The sequence below is a fragment of the Erinaceus europaeus genome, chromosome 19 (assembly GCF_950295315.1).
Source record: "Erinaceus europaeus chromosome 19, mEriEur2.1, whole genome shotgun sequence".
In the NCBI taxonomy this organism is placed as follows: Eukaryota; Metazoa; Chordata; class Mammalia; order Eulipotyphla; family Erinaceidae; genus Erinaceus; species Erinaceus europaeus.
The window spans coordinates 50,445,033-50,465,611 of record NC_080180.1 but is presented as its reverse complement, the minus strand read 5'-3'; the positions used below and the strand labels follow the sequence as shown (position 1 = coordinate 50,465,611).

Sequence of the window (20,579 nt, the reverse complement as noted above, 5' to 3'; positions counted from 1 at the left end):
AGACTTGTTTCTTGCAGCCCTCAGTGCTGCCCCCAATACTAGTTTCTGATTCCAGGTTTGCAGGGGAGTGGTTCCTTTTATGAGGTGGTATGACTGTGCCCCTAGAACTTGGGAAACAATAATATTAACGTGACGCATGCAGCAATTATTACTCTAAGTTCTTTGTTCATACATATATTTCTTGTGTTTGTTTTTTTTTTTGCTATTTATTTATTCCCTTTTGTTGCCCTTGTTTTATTGTTGTAGTTATTATTGTTGTTGGATAGGACAGAGAGAAATGGGGAGAGAAGGGGAAGTCAGAGAAGGGGAGAGAAAGATAGACACCTGCAGACCTACTTCACTGCCTGTGAAGCGACTCCGCTGCAGGTGGGGAGCCGGGGCTTGAACCAGGATGCTTCCAATGGTTCTTGCGCTTTGCGCCACATGCGCTTAACCCGCTGCGCTACCGCCAGACTCCCTTGTGTTTGTTTTAACCTCACAACCATGCTGTAATGATGGAGCTGCTATTATTTTACAGATGAGAAAAGAACTTCAGGAAACTGCCTGCAGTTACAATAGTTAATGTGAGGAAAAGCCAGGAATCAAACCCAAGCAATCCAGCTCCAGAGACTTATTGGCTTGTTTGCTATTGGAGCTGAGCGAGACGCAGGCCCTGCCTCTCCCTGATCTCACAACAGGCAGGCTGTCCCCAGCTTTGGCAGCCAGTGTGGTTGGGCAGCCAAGAAAATGACACACACGCAGTGCTTGGCCAGTGTCTACCTTGGCAAACCAGTTGTCTCTCTTGCTGTTTTAAAAGAACTAGATCTCAGGAGCAGGGAAATCTTTTTTCTGTCTTTCCAATGCTCTGCTCTTCGTAAGATTATTTTCTTAGAGGCAGCGCTTGTGATCTCCACACTCTGGATCAGACAGGATCTGTGTCTGTAAACGACAGGGCTCTGCTGTATCCCATATAGTGAGAGGGTATTGGTCTCGTTTATTTTCTGTTGGGTGGGGAGGGGTACTTGACAGATGATACTGAGCTCGGTTTGCTGCTGGCTTGTGGAGCCCCGCAGGTCGGGGCCTCTGTGTGGAGGCACTGTGGTCAGGCTGTGTGTTTATCCCTCCCGCCCAGTGTGGTCTCTTCTCTGTGGTCTCAATTTTGAGCTGACAGGAAAATGTACATCCTCTGTTATTAAGGTGATAGGCATGAACCTTATCTTTTTAGGAAAAGCCCACAACCTCACTCATGGGAGGAACTTCAAGCAAGGGAACACAAAGCCTGAACCTTAGCCCAGCTGTGTCTACTGTGGCACAGCCCAGGATTCTGAAGGGGGGGAGGTCTAGGGTGTTGGGAACCCAGTGCATGATGGGGGAGGGAGATTCAGTTGGTGGTGTGCAGACTCCTGTCACAGGAGACAAGAACCTGTAATCATGTGACAGTCACCATCTTGTAAATCATTATCCTCCCCCCCCCCCCAATAATGTGACCTAAAACAAAAACAGACAAAAGAAGTTAACAGTTGTGGCCAGGCAGGTATCTCAGTGAGTAAAATTCAGCACTTGCACTTGTGAGGCCCACAGTTGGGTCCCTGGCATGTGCTGGAGGGTGGGGGGCTTGCTCAGGGGAAAAAAAGGCAGGGAGGGGGGCTGAGTGTTGGCACACCCAGTAGAGTGCACACACTGCCGTCCGTGTTCAAGTCTCAGGCCTCCACCTGCAAGGGGAAACTTTGAGAGCAGTGGAGCAGTGCTATAGCTGTCTCGCCTATTTCTCTCCCTCTTTCTGTCTCTCACCTTTTATCAAAAAGAAAGATGGAAAGAAGGGAAGCAAGCCAGCCAGCACAAACTGTGGAGTGATGCCGGCATCAGACCTCAGTGGTAACCCGGGATGGCAAATGAGACAGAGAGAGGGAGAAGGAGAGGAAATTAATTAATTAGTTAATTAAGAATTAAAGACCAATTTGTTGGGGGAGCTAGTCAGCCTGTTACAGCACAGGGCCTGCATGTCAGAGGCTCCGTGCTCAGCATCACCACCTGCTAGAGCTAGCAGTGCTCTGGTCCTTTCACTTAGCCTTTCACAGCAAAGACACTGTATTCACAGCCAGTTTGTGGAGGCAAGTTCTGTTTGCAGTAAGATGTAGCCATATAAAATGCACAGCCTGAGTTTTGATGAATGTATAAGCCTGGAAAGCCAGGGTCATAGTTGAGGTGCAGAATGTTAGCGTCCTGAGACACCTCCCTTTTGCAGTCTGTACCCCCTTTCTCCCTCCACCCCCATCCTGGCATTGGCCAACCTGCCATGATTATTGTTTTATGTTCCCAAGTTATGTGCTTCTGTCTGTTTTTAGTTGGGGGATGTTTGTTTTTGGACTCAACATAATGTCTTTACCAAAAAAAAATTTTTTTGTTTTAAGTTTTTTTTTAACAGAACACTGCTCTGTCCTGGCTTATGGTGTTGCTGGGGATTGAACCTGGGACTTGGGAGCCTGAGGCATGAAAGTCTTTTGCAGTACACATAGACAAGTCTTTTTTTTTTTTTTTTTTAGGACATTTGATTTGATTTCTCTGCAGACACAGACTGGCTGAACCATCTGGTCAGGGCTACAAGTTGCTTAGCGGCTCTCCCCCCGAGACGCTTGCCCTTCTTTCTCTCCAGCCATGTGCGCACGCGCCCTGTGGCACCACCAGTGGTTTTCTTGTTTTAACTTCAGCCTTTGTCATGGGTTTGGAGTGGGATCTTCCTGTGTTCCACCCCCCCCACCCCCCCATTTCAATGCTGCTTTCCAAGATTATCGTCACTGGGGTACTTTCCCACATTTCCCTAAGGTGGCAACAGGGACTTGCTTTGGTTTTAGTTTGCAGTTCCCTGTTAACTGGTGATATTGAACATTTTTCATGTGCTTGCTGTGTGTGTGTGTGTATCAGAGATAGAAACACACAGAGACAGATCTTGTAATTTTGTCCCAATTTTATTTAGGTGGCTTGCTATCTTATTTATATTGACATATTTTATTTATTTTTTTATGTTGACAGATTTTAATACCTGTCACTTGAGTATGTGTGTGTGTGTTACATTCATTTCCTCTCGCTCTATAGCTTGCCTTTTTATTTTTTGACAGTGTCTTTTTAAAATTTTTATTTATGTTTTATTTTATTTATTGTTATTTATTGAATAGAGATAGCCAGAAATTGAGAGGAAGGGGGAGACTGAGAAGGAGAGAGGCAGAAAGACTCCTACAGCACTGCTTCATCACTTGCGAAGCTTTCCTCCTGCAGGTGGGGACTGAGGGCTTGAACCCAGGTCCTTGCACGTTGTAACATGTGTGCTCAACCAGGTGTGCCACCACCCGGCTTCCAGTAGTGTCTTCTGGAGAGGATTTTTAATTTTGACGTAATCAGATTGTCAGAGTTGTTCCCTCTTATTGTATTTGTAGTTGAGCACATGCTACAGTGCGCAAGGACCCCGGTTTGAGCCCCCCACCTGCCGGGGGAAAGCTTCACAAGTGGTGAAGCGGGGCTGCAGGTGTCTCTCTTTCTCTTCCCTCTCTACTTCCCCCTACCCTCTTGATTTCTGGCTGTCTCTATCCAATAAATAGAGATAGTAAAAAAATAAAAACAAAGTGTTTCTGTAACCTCAGGTCATTTTTCAGTCTCCTGATAATAATCCTCTTGAAGGCATTCTCCACTTATGCTCCAGTGGTTTTGATCTCTAGCATTTCTTTTCTTTTTTCCCCCTTATGCTTTCTGTCTCTCTGCTCACATTGCCTTTCTGTTCCAGCACACTGTCTGTCACATTCATCACAACCCTTAGCATCTTAGTCATAGTTGTTTTAGGTTCCCAGGCAGATAACCCCAGTAACCTGCCATGTCTGGATGTGATGTTTACTTCGTCTCTTCAAGTCCTGTTCTTTGCCTTTAGACAGACCTTGTAAGTTTTTCGTTTTCTTCCTTTTTTTTTTTCTTTCCCCCTCCTCTTCCCTCTTCTTATGCTATTTGTTTATTTTGCCACCACGGTTATCTCTGGGACTTGGTGCACACAATGTCTCTACCATTCCTGCCAGCCTTTTTTTTTTTTCCTTTGAGAGAGAGAGAGGAGAGAGAGAAAAGAGAGATGCCTGCAGCACTGTTCACTTCCCCGTGAAGCTCCCCCTCTAGCAGATGGGGACTTGGGGCTGGAGCCTGGGCTCTTGTGCAGGGTAATGTGTGCTCTGCCAGTGTTCCACCACCTGGCCTCCAAGTTTGTCTTGACTGCCCGACCTGACATGCCAGGTGGAAGAAACTGCTATCACTCAGCCTTTATCCTGTGGAACTGAGGTGTGGAGTTGGGGGACCCTCCAAAGTCCTGTGGCCAGGTCTCAGTAGTGGAGCCATGCCTCTGGACTGTGACTGTCACATGTGTTCTCAGTTTTTTCCCCCTGCTAGGTGGAACAGGATGCCTTCCTCAGGTTAGTGAGGCCTAGGTGGAACAGGATGCCTTCCTCAGGTTAGTGAGGCCTAGGTCTACCTCGCCAGGTTAGACTGGCTGACTGGTTTCTCCTGAAGGCAAGCCCTGCTGAGAACAGAGTGCTCTGGAAAGAAGTTTCAGGGTGGTTTCTTTCCACTTCTCCTGCTGGGAAGTTTTTTTTTTTTTGGGGGGGGGGTTGAGGAAGGGTTCTCCCCTGACATCTGCTGTGCTGGCCTGGAGGTAAAGCTCAGTCTGGTAGGGGCCCTATTGTGACTGAGTCCCCCAGAGCTTTTAGCTCTCAGAGATGTCCACTGATCCTCCAGCTGTTATTATGTCACAGCACTGTTCCCAAGGCTGTTCCCAGGGGGTGTTTCTGCTCTGGCAAGACTCCCCGCATAACACACACACACACACACACACACACACACACACACACCCGGTCTCACCTTGCCCTGTGTCCTTCCCGCATAACACACACACACACACACACACACACACACACACACACACACACACACACACACACACACACACACACACACACACACACACACCGGTCTCACCTTGCCCTGTGTCCTTCCCTCTCTTACAAATCCAGTAAGAGCTGTTGACTCTTCATTCTGTCTCGCTTTTCACTGGCTAAGCTGGAATGGAGACTCCCCAGCTCCCTGAGGGAATAGGGAAGCCATCAGTCATGACTCAGACAGCCATCACTCTGCCTACATGCACTGCTCTTCACTTCTTGTCTTTTTGAACTGAGTCGTGCAATATGTATTCTACGGGCCTGGCTTTGTTTACTCAACTTTATATCCATGGAGTTCTTTGTATTTTATAGCACTTGTAGTTTATTGCTGTGTGGTGTTATATTACATCATATGACTGCATCAGACTTTCTCTTTTCTACTCAGTGGACAGTTGGGGTTTTTTTTTTCTCTATTTTCTAGCTATTATGAATAAGGCTGCTATGAATATTCTTGTACTTGTTTTTTTTTCATGGCTGTGAAATACACTAGATAATATTTCTAGGAGTGTAATTGTCATAGAAGGTCTATGTTAGTTCTGCTAGCACTGCCGAATCATCTCCTAAGAGGTTTTCACCACTCCTTACTTGCAACTATCAATGGATAGTTACCAGCTCTTGACTTTGTTATTCTAATTTTGACCATTCTAATGGACTTAACTGTATTATCTGAATTGAAATGCTAATCAGCCTGATAAGTCCTTACGGTTTTACAGAGCTTATTTTGTTGAGTCGAGAGCATGTTCATAGCAGTGGTTCTCAGTTGTTCTCAGTTGACTGTGTGTTAGAATCACCTGGTGAGCTTTCAAAAAGAAAAAAAATGACTTTTAAATTCACTGATGGTTCTTATGGGAGCCTTGTGGGGCTCATCATTGATCTCTGTGGGCAGCATTCTCATAGAGCTCTGCAGGTATTTAGTTCTAAGATGCTGGAGTCGAGAATCATTGGCGTCTAGGAATGAAACGTTCCCTGCCTCCCAGGAGACTGCTGTACTCTTTGAAGCACCACCTGTCATATCACTTCATCTATAACCTTGACCCATTTAAGGGATTCAAGAAGTTAGACCCTAGCTTTCACATTTTTGATGGGTAAACTCTTCAGGTCAGTTCCATGTGTCTTTTCTTCTTTTTCTGCATTGTTCTTGATGTTGCAAAACTAACTTCTGCCTTTAAAGTGCATTCTACAGGGGCTGGAAGGTGGCACACTTGGGATTGTAGCATTTATGTCACCATGCACAAGGACCCAGGTTCAGGCCCCCAATCCCTGGCTGCAAGGGGATGTTTCCTGAGCAGTGAAACAGTATTGGAGGTATCTTTCTCTCTCCCCTCTCTATCTCCCACTCCGCTCTCAATTTCTCCCTGTATCTATCCAAAATCAATAAATAATACAAGAAAGCTTTAATCTTACAACATGCAAATAAGAAAACCTCATTGTATAAAACATACTTTTCTGCTAATACATAAAACTATCACAGTGAAATACAGTATTTGCTCAGCTTTGATCTTGATCTCTGTAAATTTAACTGTTGATTTAAACTGAACTGGGAATGAGAAGTAGTAAGTAAAAAGGGCATGATGTCAATGTTGCTTTGTGAAATACAGACAGTCTTTCAGATCATGAATATTGTAGAAAACCTAACCTTTTTGGTCCAAGAAGGATGACAGAGGACCTAGAGGGGGTTGTACTGTTATATGGAAAACTGAGAAATGTTATGCATGTGTAAACTATTGCATTTACTGTCAAATATAAAACATTAATTCCCTAATAAAGAAATTTAAAAAAAAAGAAAATCCAACCTTTTCTTCTTTTCTTGGGGGGTTGGGGACTTTGCCCCGTATGTTATCTCACCAGTCCCAGGGCACTTTTTCATTCAGATAGAAAGACCGAGGGGGAGAGACAGCAGAGGAGGGGTACAGGGCCCTCAAGTTCTACCTGATATGTGTATATGTTCTTGACACAAATGAGGTTAGGCAGAAAGTCACAGAGCGGCTGCTGCAGCTCTGTGCTGTACCGTCAGCCACGTCACCATCATAGACTGTCAGTGGCCTCACAGACCCGCCTGGTGGCATCTGTCACACACCTGGGCTGGAGACAGGGCCCACTGTGTATATGCGAGCTGTTGTTAGCCTAAGTGTCTCTGTGGGGCACATGGCTGTGTTTGGTGGGGCTGGGCTTGTAACCAGGTCTCTCACACTCAGAAGCTTTACTCTTCTCACATCAGGCTATCTCTCTGAACCCTAAGAATGATAACTTTCAGAGACAGAGCATTTGAGCTGAACCTGAAATGGTGTAAGGCTTTTGCTAAATGTTAAAGATGGAAGACTACTTGAGACATTGGAAACAGCTGTTCACAGATGCCAGGAGTTTTCATTCCAGAAAAAGCAAGCAGTCGATGGAGTCACAGGGGGGCTTTGTAGGGTAAAGTGAAGAAAAATCAAGCCTAAAGCACTGATGCGCACCACTGCACCAAAGCAAAGGGCTCTGAGGGAGGAGGGGCCAGGACGGGCCACAGGACAAGGGCAGATTGCTGAGGTGGGGTTGGGAGTGGGGTCAGACATCTAGCACAGGGAGATATGAAGTTGTACCCACATGTCAACAATTGTACAGTAAATCATTATTCCCCCGCCCCATAAAAGGATTTGGAAAAAACCTAAAGCAGAAAATTAAATGAGTAAATAAATATATATATTTTAAGCTGATTGTCCCAGCTGCTGTAATTAAAATACCAGAGGTTAGATGACTTCTAACTAACTGGAGGTTCAGTGTCAGGGCGCACACACAGCTGCCTTCTGGTGGGGACCCTCTTTGGGATCGCAGGCTGCTGCCTTTTTATTGTATCCTCACTTGATGGCATGGGCCAGAGTCCCCTGCTAAGTCTATTGGGAGAACACTCGTCCCATTGTTCTTGATGAGGGAGGGCTCCACCACTGGGACTTCGTCCCCCAAAAGGTCCCATCTTTGTCTTATGTGTAGGTAACACTTCACAGGCCCTCAAGGCTTAACAGAGGCATGGAGTCCTCAGGTGAGGGGCTCCATTTCTCTGTGTGAACTGAACTGCCCCTCACATTTACTCTAAAACATTTCTCTCATTTTAAAAATATTTAATTACCTAATTTGGGTAGAGACAGAAATTGAGAGGGGAGTGGGGAAGTAGACAGAGAGACTCCTGCAGCACTGCTTTACCTCTTGTGAAGCTTCTCCTCTGCAGGTGGGGGCTGAGGGCTGGAACCTGGTTCCTTGTGAATGGTAGCATGGGCGGTCAACCAGATGCTCCACCACTTGGCCCCCACTTAAAACATTTCTAAGTAAAAGATAGGCTTTTAGCTCAGAGGTGAAGCCCTTGCTTCATATGTAAGAGGCCCTAGCTTGATCCTTTTACCCTCCAACACAATAACATACAAGAAACACTGTTTTTAAGATCTGTAGATGTAACATTCTCAATTTAACTTATAACTGCATATGTTTGTCTGTTTTAATCACAAGCAGTTGGAATGAGAGCTGCTTTAGCAGAATTATTTTCAGACTTGACGTTCTGTAATAATTTTCCAATTTGTGAGTGGTAGACTATTGTAACACCATTTATGAAGCAAAAGTGTTGCCCCGGTACTTACAACTTATAGCTTGTTTTTATTCAGGAAATTTAAGTCCAGTGCTGTTTTAAAAGTCAGGTCAATTTTTATTACAGTCATTTTATGCTTATTACATAAGTACCAAGTAGGTTGTACTTGTTTTAAAAGTGCTAGAATAGAGGTCAATGCAGTAAACATGAGTATAACCCTTTGTAAATTGGTGTGATTTATGACTATATCTTTTTACCTTTTTTTTTCTTTTTAGGAGTCTACCATGGCTCAAGACTCACCCAAAAATTCAGCTGCAGAGATCCCAGTGACAAGCAATGGGGAAGTTGAGGACTCTCACGAGCATGGCTTTAATAGGGTGAGCGTGCTGTTCTTTCTTCGGATGCAGAGACCCAGAGGAGACTCCGAAACATTGAGATGAAAGTAGCAGAGAACGTTGAATTTAGGGATATTTTCTTAGATTGGCTGAAATGACAGGAGTCTGATGTTATCCTAGTGATTTGTCAGTAGTAAACTCCAGGCCTTTAAGCTGTTATTGGACTTTGATGACTTTGATTTTATTACCACTAATTCTGTTGTATGACCAAAACAAAAGCTTGGCTGGCCAGCTTGCCTTCCTTGGGCAGGTGACTTTACCAATGTGTCCTAAACCCCACCTCCTCAGAGCCCTACCCCACTAGGGAAAGATATAGATGAATATATAGAGAGAGAAAGGCTAGGGGTATGGATCGACTTGTCAGCACCCGTGTCCAGCAGAGAAGCAGTTATAGAAGCCAGACCTCCCACCTTCTGCTCCGCATAAAGATCTTTGGTCCGTACTCCCAGAGAGATAAATAGGGAAACTCCCAGTGGAGGGGATGGGATATGACACACTGGTGTGAGAATTGTATAATTGGTACCCTTCTTATTCCACAGTCTTATTTATCTTTACTAAATCACCAATAATAAATAGCAACAACAACAAGAAGCTGAAAAAGAAGAAAACACAAAGCAGAACTTGGACTGGGTTTGGTGTATTGCACCAAAGTAAAAGATGGGAAGATGGTGGTTTCAGGTCCTGGAACACGATGGCAGAGGAGGACATAGCAGGACTTGAATTGTTATGTGGAAAACTAAGAAATGGGGGGCCAGATGGTGGCACACCAGGTTAAGTACACGTAGTACGAAGTCTAAGGACCCACACAAGGATCTTGGTTCGAGTCCTGGCTCTCCACCTGCAGGGGGTTCGCTTCACAAACAGTGAAGCAGGTCTGCAGGTGTCTGTCTTTCTCTTTATCTCTCTGTCTCCCCCTTCCCTCTCAGTTTCTCTCTGCTCTATCAAAGGGGGAAAAAAAAAAAGGTGGTCCAGGAGGTGGCACAGTGGCTAAGTCATTGACCCCTCAAGCGTGAGGTCCCAAGTTTGGTCCTCAGCAGCACAAGTGCCAGAGTCATGTCTGGTTCTTTATCTCTCTCCTCCTATATTTCTCATTAAGTAAACAAACAGGCAAATAAATAAATAAATAGGCTATGGGAGTAGTGCACTCGTAGTGCAGGCACCAAGCCCCAGCGATAATCCTGGAGGCCAAAAAAAAGAAAAGAAAGAGAAAACTGAGAAATGTTACAATACTATAAATGTACAAACTACTATATTTTATTGTTGACTTTAAACCATTAATCTCCCCAATAAAGAAAAAAATATTAACTCTAAATTTGTCGTTTTCGACGGGTTAGGTTGTTTCCGCCAGGCTGGCTTCACGGGCAGGTAACAGACGACCAGGGACTCATAGTTGAGCTGTAGGCAGTATCTCTTTATTCATGCAGGATGCAGCACAATCTAAGCCGAGCTGAGCTAAACTAAAGGTAAAGTACTCTAAAACTCACAATGCTGTCTTTATATATACTTGACAAGTAGGGTGGAAACAGGGTGTGACATAGAGAGGGTGGAGAGAAAAGTGACTGGTGACAATCAGAGTGTGACAAGGAGGGGGGGTGGAGCAAAAACATATCATGAAACAGTGGGGATTGAACCAATGCCCCGGAGGGAGGTGCTTGTTAACAGCGGTTATATAAATAGAATGAAGTGGTTATGTAAATAGAATAGTGTTAAGCAGGGGGGATTTAAACCAAATGAAACAGAAGGGGTCTCATGCATACCAACAATTCCCCCTTTCTTTTTAACTAATGGCCATTGTGGGGTGAACAGAAACGTATATCGTACAGGCGTTTTCAAAAGAACTGGCATAAGACATGGAAAACAAAATAGGCGAGCAGCAATAACCAGTGTGATGCCAAGTGGAGCTTTTCTTGCCTCAAAGGGCAAGGCCTAGCAGGCGAAAGGGCATTTCTTGCCTCTGGGAATGCTTCATGCCTCTGGGGGCATCTCTTGCCTCAAAGGGCATTTCTTGCCTCTGGGAATGCTTCATGCCTCTGGGGGCATCTCTTGCCTCAAAGGGCATTTCTTGCCTCTGGGAATGCTTCATGCCTCTGGGGGCATCTCTTGCCTCAAAGGGCGTTTCCTGCCTCTGTGGGCATCTCTTGCCTCTTGGGGCGCTTCATGCCTCTGTGGGCATAACCTAATAAGGAGGGGGAGCTTTCTGCCTCTGGGACAGAGCCTGCAGGCGAGGGGACATGGTCTATAAAGTTTCAAGGCAATTGGCTGAAGTTAGTCTTTGAGAAACACAGCAGTGTGTACCAGTAAGTCCGATGGAGGTGTCAGTCCAAAGTAGCTGACCACAGAAGAAAATGCCGGAGGATGAAACGCTGCACGTCTGTCTCGATGGGGAATGTTGGCCACCAGAATTTTGCTTTTCTGTAGAGAGTGATCTTTGGAGTCTGTGAATCTGTTTCTTCAGGTCGTGCCAGGTCTCATCATTGGTTTCTGGGGGCGATGTCAGAGAACAGGATCCAAATGGATTTCCAGGAATTCTATTTGAGTAGATGTTTTTTCATGTGAAGACTTTGACAGCTGAAATTCACTTACTTGTCAAACAAAACTTGTAGCAGATTAGAAGTTTACTATAATTGATAACTCTATTATAATTGGAAGTCTTTTCTAGTATGATTTTGAGGTTGTTTAAACAGTTTAAACTCAATAAAATGTGGAAAGGTAAACAGAAGAACCACGGTTAAAAGCCTCAGGCATGAGAATAATTAACATAATCATTGCACTATCTGCCCCACCCGTAACTCATACAGTTTTCAGGATTAAACGTTTCAGATTTATGTCAAGACGTAAAAGAGAAATCAAAGGAGAAAAAAACAACTTTTTGCATTGTTTCTGGATGTCTCTAGAAATCATGGCTGCGTCTAGCATTTTTTTTTTTTAAGTCAATGTCAAACAAAAATTTAGTCATTCAAATCATTCTCTTATGAAACGCAACTTGAACCAGATTATCAAGATCTCACCATGTAGGATTAAGAATCCCTGGAGGGCGACCTAGTCCAAAAAGGTCCTCGAAATTCCATTTAGGGTGCTTCTGACTGTTCTTGCTGGATTGCTTCAGGCACCCATTTTTAAAAGCGTCTTCCCATCGAAGAAAGAATCCAATCAGGAGAGTAGAACTAACCACGTGTCTCCATACTTGGGAACTGCCAGGGTACTCTAGAATGTTCTTCAAATTAGAGTAGTCCTTCTCCATGGGAAACATGTGAGAAGAAGTCCAGAAAGTCCCAGGGGAAATCCCCATGCATATCTCAAGGTCTACGATCACGGTCATAAAGAACCAAATTGTGGCCCGGAGCAAAATGTAGTCCTTTTCTTCAGGAAACATGGGAGAGGGAATCCAGAAAGTCCAAGGAGAAATCTCCGTGCATCTCCCAAGCTCTATGATCCCGGTCATAAGAAACCAAAGTTCCCAGTCAGGGAACCGAAGTGTGGCCCAGAGTAAAATGTTCCAGAGACAGAGAAACTGTCTCATAATGAAACAGTATAGGCTTTGGCAAACCTCTTCGTTAAGTAAAAGAGAAGACCATAGTGCATAGGTAGGCAAAGTCTTCACTTATCTGGGAGTTGCGCAGGTCTGGTCCCACGTTGTAGGCGCCATATGTCGTTTTCGACGGGTTAGGTTGTTTCCGCCAGGCTGGCTTCACGGGCAGGTAACAGACGACCAGGGACTCATAGTTGAGCTGTAGGCAGTATCTCTTTATTCATGCAGGACGCAGCACAATCTAAGCCGAGCTGAGCTAAACTAAAGGTAAAGTACTCTAAAACTCACAATGCTGTCTTTATATATACTTGACAAGTAGGGTGGAAACAGGGTGTGACATAGAGAGGGTGGAGAGAAAAGTGACTGGTGACAATCAGAGTGTGACAAGGAGGGGGGGTGGAGCAAAAACATATCATGAAACAGTGGGGATTGAACCAATGCCCTGGAGGGAGGTGCTTGTTAACAGCGGTTATATAAATAGAATGAAGTGGTTATGTAAATAGAATAGTGTTAAGCAGGGGGGATTTAAACCAAATGAAACAGAAGGGGTCTCATGCATACCAACATAAATTATCCTCTTAAAAATTAGCAATGTGTTAGTTAGCCCATGATTCCTACACAGGTCATTTTTGACTTTTCTCAGAAGGTTCACTTCCTAAAGTTCCATACTTAGTGAAGTGTGGGGTGCTTTTTAAAAAATATTTATTTATTCCCTTTTGTTGCCCTTGTTGTTTTATTGTTGTAGTTATTATTGTTGTTGTTATTGACGTCTTTGTTGTTGCATAGGACAGAGAAATGGAGAGTGGAGGGAGAGACAGAGGGAGAGAGAAAGACAGGCACCCGCAGACCTGCTTCACCGCCTGTGAAGCGAACCCCCTGCAGGTGGGGAGCTGGGGGCTCGAACCGGGATCCTTACGCCGGTCCTTGTGCTTTGCGCCACCTGCACTTAACCCACTGCACTAACGCCTGACTCCCCAGGATGCTTTTCATTTTGATCTTTCTCTTATTTGAAATTAAAATCAAATACATTTTAATGATAACATCATGGATTTAGAGTTAATCTGAGTTTGAATTCAGCTGTGCCACTTTTTGTAAGAATCTCTGTATTTTCTTGGCAATAATGCCATGAAATGAGATAAGTGTGTGTGGAGTGGGGGCCTGGGTGGTAGCGTACTTGGTTGAACTTACACATTAGCATGTACAGGGACCTAGGTACTAACTGCCACTCTCCACCTACAGGGGCAAGCTTTACAAATAGTGAAGGAGTCTTCAGATTTCTGTTTCTCTCTCTCCTCCTCCCCTCTCTGTTTTTCTTTGTCCTAATTAAAAAAGAAAATAATTTTAAAAAAATAAAAGAAAAAAAAAGACTATGAGGAACTATGGATTCATCATGTCGACACCGAGTCCCAGTGCTGCTAACCCTGGTGGTAATTAAGAGAGAGAGAGAGAGAGAAGTAATATGCCTAGTGTAGCTCTAGAAAGGATAGTGAAGTTCACTGTTTTCTGGAAATATTAAACATTTCTTATGATATTTGATTCATATGTGGAACCTCAGCTTGAAAGTGATAGTTTTCATGTTCTTGGGAAAAGCAATGGTTGGAAGACACTGGAATTATTTGACATTGTGAATAGGACTTTCTTTACTGTGTATGTCCAGGAACAAGATCCCCTCTGTCTTAGCTTCTGGGGGCCAGCTAAATGCTTGTTGAGCTGGGGTGAACGACCTATTCATGGGTAGCAGCATCTTCTGACGGGATGCTAGTCTCACTTTCCCGCTGTGCCAAGTGACAGTGTCCCCAGACTATACAGTTCCCCACTAGTGGGGAGAGACATGCCTGTCGTTTTCACCGGGGCTGGCTTCACCACATGCCTCTAATTGAAAATTACTGTTTCAACTAGATCATTTTAACTGACTTTAGAAAGTTACATCAGCTGTAAAACATTAATCCCCCAATAAAGAAATAAAACAGGAAAGAAAGTTACATTAGATTCCACTTATTTTTTGCCTCTGCAGTCTTTGGGGAGGAGCAAATGTGTCTTAAAGTTTGAAGTTTGTCTGTTTTTATGTGTAAGCGTTTTAACTCGGTTTCTGAGATTCTGTGGCTCAATAAGGACTGACACAGAGATGATGAGGCTTTTCACTTCAGGCTTAGTCTTCCTCATATCTTAAAGCACTAAGACATAGCTGCACAGAAAGGAAACCCAAGTGACCATCATTAAACTACCGATTACTTTACAAGCTTCTGTTACTCAGATAACTCATTCCAAGATTTTAGTTAATGATTTCTCCATCTTATATTTGGTAACAGCTCCTTTTGTAGAATCAGGCTACAAATATGCATCCCCAGTGCAGATAGAGCCTCCGCTGAGGATGGTAACAATTAACAAGTCCCTGCCACCAGGGACTTAATATTCTAATAGCAAGTTAATGAAAGTCTCGGGCCTTGGCCTCCCCCCACAATGTTGCATTGTTTTGGATATTCGCATGCCATTGTAAGCCTGGTCTCTTTTGTTGCTTTTCTTTCTTTCTTTTTTTTTTTCTTTCCGTTTTCCTTTTTCTCAGCTGTATCTCATACACAGTAAAAAGCACAAATGTTAAGTATACAGCTCAATGGAGCTGCCATGCACATCAAGATGCAGAATGTTTCCAAGACCTTGGCCAACTCTCTCTCACCCTCTTGTAGGCAGTACTCCTCCCTCCCAGGGTGATCTCCACCGCTCTACCTCTACTTCATAGATGGATTTTGACTGTTCCTGAACGCACCAGCGGAAGCAAACAGTGTGTATTCTTTTTTTGGCTGCCCTTCACTCAACATTCTGCCTATGAAATCAGTTCATCCAGTTGCTTGTGGCAGTGTTCCATTCTTTCCCACTATGTTAATACGCCTCACTGTGTGTGTCTCTGTTCCTCAGCTGATGGCTATCTAGATTGCTTGTAGTGTGTGGTTATTAGGAAAAAGCTTTGTTGACCTTTTTTTTTTTTTTTGCATGTGTTGTATTCTTTTTTTTTTTTAATTTTTTTAATATTTATTTTATTTATTTATTCCCTTTTGTTGCCCTTGTTGTTTTATTGTTGTAGTTATTATTGTTGTTGTCGTTGTTGGATAGGACAGAGAGAAATGGAGAGAGGGAGGGGAAGACAGAGAGCAGGAGAGAAAGACAGACACCTGCAGACCTGCTTCACCGCCTGTGAAGCGACTCCCCTGCAGGTGGGGAGCCGGGGTTCGAACCGGGATCCTTATGCCGGTCCTTGTGCTTTGCGCCACCTGCGCTTAGCCCGCTGCACTACAGCCCGACTCCCGCATGTGTTGTATTCTACAGGACGGTTTCTTTTAGGTATATAGCAGGTCAGCAACTAATGCCATTTCATTTACTGTCACTTTGTTTTAATGATGAGGGAAAATAATCAATTCTGGTCACTGTTGAATGAAAGGACATTCTGAAGGACATAACTGAAGGAACTACGTTCATTGTACGGACACTTACACCTTACTGTGCTTGGAGTTACCGTTTCTAGGAACCTGGCAATGATGTAGATCTTAGAGCAATTGCCAGGCCATGGGGACAGGTGTGTTTGGCTTTGGTAAATACTGTCAACTAGTCTTCCAAAGTGATTGGACTAAGAGGCATCTGCTAGTAGTGAGTGAGAGAGGCCTAGTTGTTCTTGCTCCTTTCTGCTCTTGGCATTGCCATACTTTTACTTTTTCTCTTGCGTCATTCTCGTGGAGAATTAGTGCATTTTTGTGATGTTATTATTTATTTCCTTGATGACTAGGGGGTGTTGAGTGCATTTTCATATATTTTTTTTTTTTTCATATTCTTACTGACCATCTAATGTTATCTTTCACAATTCTTTACCTATTTCTCTTTTGGGTCTTTACTTTCTCCTAGTTCATTTGTGGGGGTTGTTTACGTATTTTAGGTGCATGTCATTTGTCTGATCTGGATCTTCCAGTCTGCCACTGGCTTTTGTATTCTATTAGTAGTGTCTTTGCATGAACCAAAGCTGTTAATTTTTATGAAATTCAGTTTGTCAGTTTCAGTGGTTTTTGTGACACTTAGGAAATACTTGTTTATCCTAGTGTCACGAAGATACTCTGTTCTCTTTAAAGTTTTGTTGCTTTGCTTCTCACACTTATGTCTGTATTTCATCTTGAATGAGTGTTTGTGTATGGTATGAAATAGGGTTCAAGGTTCTACTCCTCCTCATGTCAACATCTAACTAATAATCACCATTCATTGAAAAGATTGGTCTTTTCTCCACTGACGATGTTTGGTGTTAAGCATGTGATCATGCGTGTGCGGGACTGTCTTTTTTTTTTTTTCTTCTTGTCTTTTTATCTTCTTAGTAAGTTACTCATTAACACAGTAATTAAGGGTAGAACAAATATTGTTGGTAACCTTATTAGTAACTAATTCCTCCAGCTTTATTCTTCTTCAAGATCGCCTTGTACTTTAAACTCATTCTTGAGTTTTCAGTTAGGAAACTTTGCCTTTGAGTGACACTTCAAGGCTTTTTATTCTTTCAAAGTTTAGCTTTAGAGTATTAGAGTGAAGTGAATTAAACTAGATTGGCTACATCTGTGTGAATTATTTGCCTAAGTAGTCAAATCCAATACACTTGCTGCTTAACGTTGAGTTCTCTTTTTGGAGAATCCCTTCTAATATTATTTCTGCTTTTACTGGAGGTGGGGGGGAGTCTCCCTTTACTAGACATAAATTTTGCCAGCAAGGTCCCTTAGAAACAGTAACCTTAGGCCAGCAAAATAGCTCCCATTTGTAATGCACTGCTTTGCCATGTATGCTACTCAGGTTCAAGCCCGGCCCCCATTCATTGAAGGCAGGTGCAGTGCTGTGGTCTCTTTTACTATTTGCTTCTCAGTTCCAGGAAAAGAGAGAGAAAGACATAACCCACTGGAACCACTTTACTCCCACTCCACAAATAAACCAAATATCATAACATTTCTTTTTGCTTCTGCTCATGTTGGAAAATATGAGAAGTATTATGAGAATCTCTTACATCCTCTAATTAAAGTAAAACTTGGCTCTATGTTCTCTCTTTCCGTAAGTAAAAACAACGATTTTAAAAGCATGTCTTAACTGTTTTGAATCAGTTATGTTCAAGATATATTAGGCGTCTGTTTACCTACATGTGGGCACGGCTTTCGTTCTTTATTTTCCCTAGTAATGAAAAGAAGGCTGCATTTGAACTCAAATCCATGTTTCACAGAGAAATCAAAAGTTAACATTGATCACTTTAGCAGTAACATTAGACTGAAGTTTGTCGGCTAGTAAAGAGACTTCATGTTTAAAACTGGATGCTAGGGACTGGGCTGGGTGCACCTGGTTGAGCGTACACATTACAATGTGCAAGGACTCAGGTTCGAGCCCCTAGCCTCCACCTGCAAGGGGAAGCTTCACAAACAGTAAAAACAGTGTTGCAGTGTTTCTTCCTCTTCCCCCTCTATCCCCCCTTCCCTTTCAGTTTCTCTCTGTATCTACCCATAGCAGATAAATTAGGAAACATAAAGAAAAACTGAATGATAGCTTTTTCTGAGGTGCATTAAGGCCATCGGTATTGTCTATTGCTTAAGATGGTAGTTTATTAAGTTGTTGTGACTTAACTGGCCAGTTGGTGTCAGTGTTGCACAGGCAATGAAATTGTAAATGTTTCTGTTGTTGTCTCATTGCTAAATGTTTTGTTTTTCACTTGAGTTCCATTCCTTTTTCTGTCCTAGGAGAGGCCCTGGTTAGATGAATAATCAGTATTCCCACTGATGTAGATGTTATGATGGGAAAACCAGTTCTGGAAATCCCCTGGCAGTAGCTTATTACATGCTGGAGGTCCTAGGTTTGTTACTCTATTAAGACAAATGGCAGTAGCTGTATTTAATGAGGAAAGGACAGGATAGGGCCACTGAAATAGCTCACTTGGATAATGTGCTGTTTTGCCAGGTGCGTGACTGAAGTTCAGGCCCAGCCTCCACCACATTGAAGGAGGCTTCAGTGCTGTGGCCTCTCTCACTCTGTCTCTCTGCCTTCTCTGTCCTTATCTAAAACAAATAAATAGGGGAGATAGCATAATGGTTATGCAAAAAGACTCTTGCACCTGAGGCCTTGAGATCTCAGGTTCAATCCCCCACACCACCACTAGCAGACCTGAGAGCAGTGCTCTGGTTTAAAAATAAATAAATAAATAAATTATAAAATAAAAATAAATAAATGGGAGGGGGGAGGGATGGAATGGGACACAGTCTTTTGGTGGTGGGAATGGTGTTTATGTAAAATAAATAAATAAATAGATAGAATAGGATGGATAGTCATCTTAGCATGACCTTAGTTTTATTTTAGCAGAATATTTTTGCTTCTTAATAAAAAATAATTCTTGCTGATTCTAAATTTGGTCTCTAAAGAATACATATTAATCTAATTTGTAAGCTGCATGTTAAATTAAACACATTACTGGACAAGATACTAGGTTATCAATATGTATTTTTGTACTGTGAGTTAAAGAAGTAAATATTAAAATGTTATGCATGTACAAACTATTGCATTTACTGTTGAATGTAAAGCATTAATCCCCCAATAAAGAAATTAATTTAAAAATTTTTTTAAAAGGAAGTAAATATTAGCTCCACATAGTTCTTTTGAAGTAAGCAGATTCAGAGAAATTACCTTAGAGCTAACTTGGGGCTTTTCTGTGATTGGCCCCCAACTAAAATGACTAATTTAGGCTTTGCCACCTGTTGGCCTTTTCTCTAGAAAAAACATACATATATAGGAAGTACCAAATCGTGCAGTTTCAGGTAGAGCGAAGACCTGTGAGCCCTGCCTTAGAGTCCCTGGGTCTTAATAATTACTGCTCTGCAACCTTTGAGTTAAATCAAGAATTTCAGTTGAGTACCTTACAGGTTTCTGATTCCCAGCACCTTCCTGCAAGGGTAGAGAGCTGTAGGGGCGGCGGTGGGGGTTGTTAACTAGCTGTGCTGGCGCTTCTGTCACAGGTGAGTTGAATGAAGGCACCCACCTCCAGAGCCCCCGCTTACTAGGTAATCAAGGTGAATAAATGAACACACGTTAGAGTCAGCTCTGGAAGCAAGATGTTGAGACAAACAGGAACCAGCAGGCTAGCAGGTGTTCACTCAACTCAACTCTTGACCATATGACTGTAATTCACTGCACTTAGAGGCTATGTATAGTTGGTCTCTGTCATTGTTTTACTCTTCCATGCTCTCGCTAACTAAGAAGCTTAGTTCTTCTTATTAACTAAGTCCGTGTCCCGTCCTGCGGGACCTTCAACGTGGGTTAACCTAGGAGAGGGAGTGAGGACAAGGGAAGAAGGGAGAGGGAAGGGGACAAGACACACGAGAGAAATGAGACAAGTCAAGATTCTGATCAAGTCTATTAGCACCAAAGATGCTGTTTTTAAGGCGGGGCAAGGGGGGAGTTAGCAGCTGGGGACTGTTGATTGAAGTGGTGTGTTGTCATGGTAATCAGCCATTATCTGAAAGGTCCTGGGTGATTCATGGGGAAGTGGAATTGGGAGACAGGAACTTATCTTGTCTGTGAACAAAGACTGTAAGGTGTAAAGAAGCAGGAACTTCACTTTTAAGCAAGGCCTTCTGTGAACGAAGACTCTATGGTCATGCCAATAGCAACTTTGAGGGCACATGTGGCTCCCCACAGGTCTGGATAGCTAACTTTTTATTAGTGATTTAATAATGATTAACAAGATTGTAGATTAACTGGGGCACAGTTCCATACAGTTCCCTCCACCAGAGTTCTGCATCCTATCTCCTCCATTGGAAGCTTCCTTATTCTTTATCCCTCCAGGAGTGTGGACCGAAGTTCTCTATGGGGTGCAGAAGGTGGATCTCTTAACAGTCTGGAGAAGATTTAGGAAGTCATGTACCTGTAGGACATCCTCAGAGTGTGGAGACACACAGATAACATGCGGTGCGGATTCTGACCCACTGCGCCACCGCCTGGCTCCCATTTTCTTTTTCTTTTTTTCTTTTTTTTTTATTTTATTTTTATTTTTTTATTTCTTTATTGGGGAATTAATGTTTTACATTCAACAGTAAATACAATAGTTTGTACATGCATAACATTCCCCAGTTTTCCATATAACAAACAATACAACCCCCACTAGGTCC

At 43.1% G+C, this 20,579-nt stretch overlaps 1 protein-coding gene across 8 annotated transcripts in view; it reads left to right on the top strand.

Moving 5' to 3' along the window:
• Nucleotides 1-20,579, top strand: part of ARFIP1 (ADP ribosylation factor interacting protein 1) — a 123,188-nt gene that overhangs the window by 17,766 nt on the left and 84,843 nt on the right. For 5 of the 8 annotated variants that reach the window (XM_060178943.1, XM_060178945.1, XM_060178940.1 and 2 more), the window contains one exon: nt 8,775-8,876. The exons of the other annotated variants lie outside the window; for them this stretch is intronic. In XM_060178943.1, coding sequence (XP_060034926.1) covers nt 8,775-8,876 — 102 coding nt within the window. The remainder of the gene's footprint in view (nt 1-8,774; nt 8,877-20,579) is intronic. 8 annotated transcript variants of the gene reach the window in all.